The 4,163-nt window shown below is 41.3% G+C and overlaps 1 protein-coding gene across 1 annotated transcript in view; it reads right to left on the minus strand.

Moving 5' to 3' along the window:
• Positions 1 to 3,287, minus strand: part of ccn5 (cellular communication network factor 5) — an 8,805-nt gene extending 5,518 nt beyond the window's left edge. The window contains exons 1-2 of the mRNA XM_061058118.1: positions 3,049 to 3,287; positions 805 to 1,024 (exon numbers count right to left, since the gene is read on the minus strand). Coding sequence (XP_060914101.1) covers positions 805 to 1,024; positions 3,049 to 3,111 — 283 coding nt within the window. The 5' untranslated portion in view covers positions 3,112 to 3,287. The remainder of the gene's footprint in view (positions 1 to 804; positions 1,025 to 3,048) is intronic.
• Positions 3,288 to 4,163: the final 876 nt, after the last annotated feature.

The raw sequence follows: 4,163 nt of genomic DNA on the forward strand, positions 1-4,163 counted from the left end.
GTCAACAAGAGTCCTGGAAATAGAAGATGAAACATTTTGGAGCTCTGGCAGGACGTCCAGCTCTGCCGAGAAGACATTAAACATGAACAGTCTCTTAAACTCTTGTCGTTTTTCTGTTGGATCATTGACTGTATAAAGAGAGGACAGTGCAACCTCTCGCCTCAAGTGAACCCAAAATAATTCAAACGTTCTCCCCTACTGACTGGCTGAAGTATATGTCAAAAACCCAGCCTCCTCCATATTACCAGATGGGTAATAGTGCCAAACTAAAAAATCCTAATACAAGTCAAATACATTTTTCTCAAAGCCTGTTTCGTCATCACACCAATTTGTGTTTCTTTCACACTTTCACAAGTTATTTCGTGCCAAAAAAAAAGGTAAAAACTGCCATGATTGACAGCTCTGTTGACAAATGCCGCTCCTGCAGCGCTCTGTGCACCAATTAGCAGAGTAGAGAAGGAACAGTGAGAGGAGATGTAACAAACACAAGAGTCATTTAATTTGAAAACTTGGAGTGTCTGCTTCCAGCTGACACAAGAATCTGTACCACCTCCTGAGGGATATTTGCTGTTGTAACGGTAAGTTACCGTAAATGTGTGTTTTCACTAGACGTCAATGCCGCAGCTCTTCCAGACGATCCCTACATACTGCGTCGATTCTGGCAGCAAATAATCAACATGGCAGCGCCTTACGAGGGGTATTTTGGCTTCATCTTTGTAAATTGTGAAGAGGTTGAGTCGTGTTGTCCATCTTTATATACAGTCACTGTGTGATGAAGGCCTGGTTGTAAGAAGAGTTACTTACTGACACACTCCCCCGCCTCTCCGGGGAGGCTGATGCTGAAGTCGCACTGCAGTCCTTTCTGGCTGTCGCAGGGGAACTTCTCTGTGCAGGGCTCGCCTTTTTGTCGAGCACACACCTGGCAGCACCGGCAGCCGTCCAGCACCAGGGGGACTCCTGAGGGGCACTGGGGGACAGGTCCCGGGCAGCTGCAGGGTCTGTCACACTGCTGGCACAACACCTCCTGTAGGGACAGAACACATGTTACAGGATGATCGTAACCATGGTTACATACAGCTACCCTTCTGAAAACACAGCCTTTCCATGATTTTATTTGAGTCCTTCTTCCCTGCACTGTTTGAATATATATTTTGAGTTATAGATGATGATGTTGAGACTTTTCTGTTTTAATTTTCCTGTCTTTTTGTGAAACCCAATAAGTGAAAAGTCATTGCTGCTATGTTTATCAGAATCATCCAAGTTGTGCTCTCCAAGACTATATTTTCACATGAGAACGAGAGAAAATATTTTTGGTATTTTCAGAAACTGTAGGCCAAAATCCAGCGCTGTCGGGCCAAACCACTGTTCCTAATTACATGAATCTGGTGGAGCCAAAACACGAGGCCAGATCTGAACGAGCCCAGAGTGTCTGTAGCAGAAGATTCCTTTCATTGTTTTATTAAACTGTCAAGAAATAGAGACCAGCAATTGTTTCTCACAAACAGGAGCGTTGCCAGGATATCTGGGCCCAACAAAAAGATATCACATCGGGCCCCTCCACCACATCTTAAAAAGACATAATCTGTCTTTCTAATGATCATCAGACAGCTGCTAAGGAGAGGAATGAATCCATCAGAAATTCCAGGCAAATTCCTGAACACGGTCTTAATTGCACAAAAACATTGGCAACGTTTTGGTACCAAAACATTGCAACTGTTTTTCAGGAGTTTTCCTGCAATTTATAATAGTTGAAACAAGAAATGACCCTGTATTGTGTATACAACTTTTGTTGCCATGGTAATGAAACTAGTATTGTGCTGAAGTTGAAAATTCTGCTATCCCTCTACTCTCAATAACTATAGCTTTGTGTTATACCCTTACAACTGTGGCCAGGGGCTGTGGTCCAGTGGTAGAGTGATTTGTCATTCAGCTGGAAGGTTGGGGGTTCAATCCCCAGTTCCAGCAGCCACATGCCCAATGTGTCCTTGGGCAAGACACTTAACCCCTGAATCCCGCTGCTTCGTCTGTGGTGTATGAATGTGTCTGTATGGGATTAGTTACTTCTGATGGACACTTTACCCTGCTCACAGAGTGTGAACTGGTAGGTTTAAGGTAGTCTTTTGGGTAGTCTAGAAAAGTGCTATAAAAGTCCATTTACCACTTAGAAAACTATTGCATTTTAATTGAACAATTACATTTTACTGTGTAATACAGACATCTTTATAAATAAGGTTTTTAAGCATCTTAAAGGGTTTTTTTTTTACAAAAAAATAACGATTTTAGAAGTTAAGAGTTATGTTCATTTATTCGACCAATGTTCCCTCTACATTAATAGCTAAGAGGGGTTTAGAGAGGAGTCCCATGTTTCCCCCCAGTAATACGCCCATGCTCACAAACATACTCTGCCAATTTAACACACATCATAGCTTTCACTTAAATCAGCTTTAAACTAAAGAGAATACAAGGTGGATTGTAAGGAAGAGAAAAAGGTCATCCTTGAATATGCAGAAAATATGGTGGAATAAGAGTTAATCCAAATATGTATTAGTAGTAATTTATCTGTAATATCTGAATTAATTAATTAGAATGACTTTTTTCTTATCAGGAAATTAATTTCAGGAAATAAATCTGCATCAAGTTAGAAGTTAAGTTCATCTCTTTGGGCATTAGTCAACTGAAATGATCATTTTTCACACATTTTTCAGACTTTTGATTAACAAATAAACTTGTAATTTATCACTAAATCACTAAAACAATTTAGATTTAGATTTCAAAGTGAAGATGTTAAAATTAATCACATTGCATAACTTTTACTTTCTGTCTGACTTATAAAGTCTTCTTTCGTTCAGAGTCAGACAACACAAGATGATATTTCAGATTTCATCATTTAAATATCTTTAACCCATAAAGAAATTAACCAGACTGAAACTTTGCCCATCAAAATCACAGGAAATCATTATTTGAGCATCCACAACTAGACTCTCATTCATGAAAACAGCACCTGAATTAAGATCACCAGACGATTGTTAAGTAAGCGGGAGGCCTCACCTGTGCAGCCACGCACAGCAGTACAGCCAGAGCTCTCACACAGGCACACAGCAGGCGGTCCATGGGGGCTGGTGTTGCTGACGGAGCTCGGTGTGTCTCTCTCTAACCTCTGTGACGGTGCAGCTGTTTGCTCGCTGCTCATTCTTTCGCCCGCTGACATTTATAAAGTCTGGACTGTGATGTCACAGGCTGACTGCCGTGTAAACAGGCACAGGACCAGCATCAGAAATGTTTCACATTCCTCCTCCCTGCTGCCCATTTCCACTTCCAGACACACACACACACACACACACCTCCACCCCCCTGTCTTTCCGCTCTTTTTTTTCCTCCTCCCTCTCTTTCCAGTCTTGTGGCGCTCTAAGTTTACACAGCTTAACACGAACTGAGCGGAGAAAAATACATTAGCTCAGTTGTCTGTAAGTTAGACAACCTCCATGGGGCTTTGTGGGAAACGATTCAGATTTAAGTCGATGAGATGTTTTCACAGGCTCTCTGCACGGTCAGTTTCTTATAGGAGCTGATCCTTTGAAAGCACAGATATAGATCAGATATTGCCACAATATTTCCTCCTGGAACCTAAAATACTTTCTGAAACCATAATGTTTAACTTTAGCGTGACTTAGAAGACAGGAAACCCTTCTTTTCTCTGGGGCTTTCATGGAGTAAAGGCACCACGTCTGATGAACTTGAATCAGTGTGATCTCTTTATTGTGAGAGCTAAAGCTTTTTTTCCTCTGATGAGAATTCAAATACTGTAGAAGCCTGAAAGCAAACAGTGACTCCTTCAAAGGCCACAAGAACACGTTTTGTGTTGAGCTGCTTCATTGCTTAATAGTACCTGAAGATGAGGGGGGGGGGGCTAAAAATGACACTGATACAGTTAAAGATAAACAGCAGCATCGTTAAGACACCACAACAAGACGGATCTAACTGCAGTCTTACAACATTTACTACAATACACACCTCCTTCACTACCAACATCCCTAGTAGTTTGAATCCCAAAGCTAACCAAGTAGTTTTTACATCTATTCAACAAACGCCAAAGTCATAGTGGCCATTTAAAGTTCGATTTTAAAGTGCTGAAATATGAGGCTACAGGGCAAAAACTGCAGTTC

This window comes from Labrus mixtus, chromosome 15, assembly GCF_963584025.1.
Source record: "Labrus mixtus chromosome 15, fLabMix1.1, whole genome shotgun sequence".
NCBI classification, from domain to species: Eukaryota; Metazoa; Chordata; class Actinopteri; order Labriformes; family Labridae; genus Labrus; species Labrus mixtus.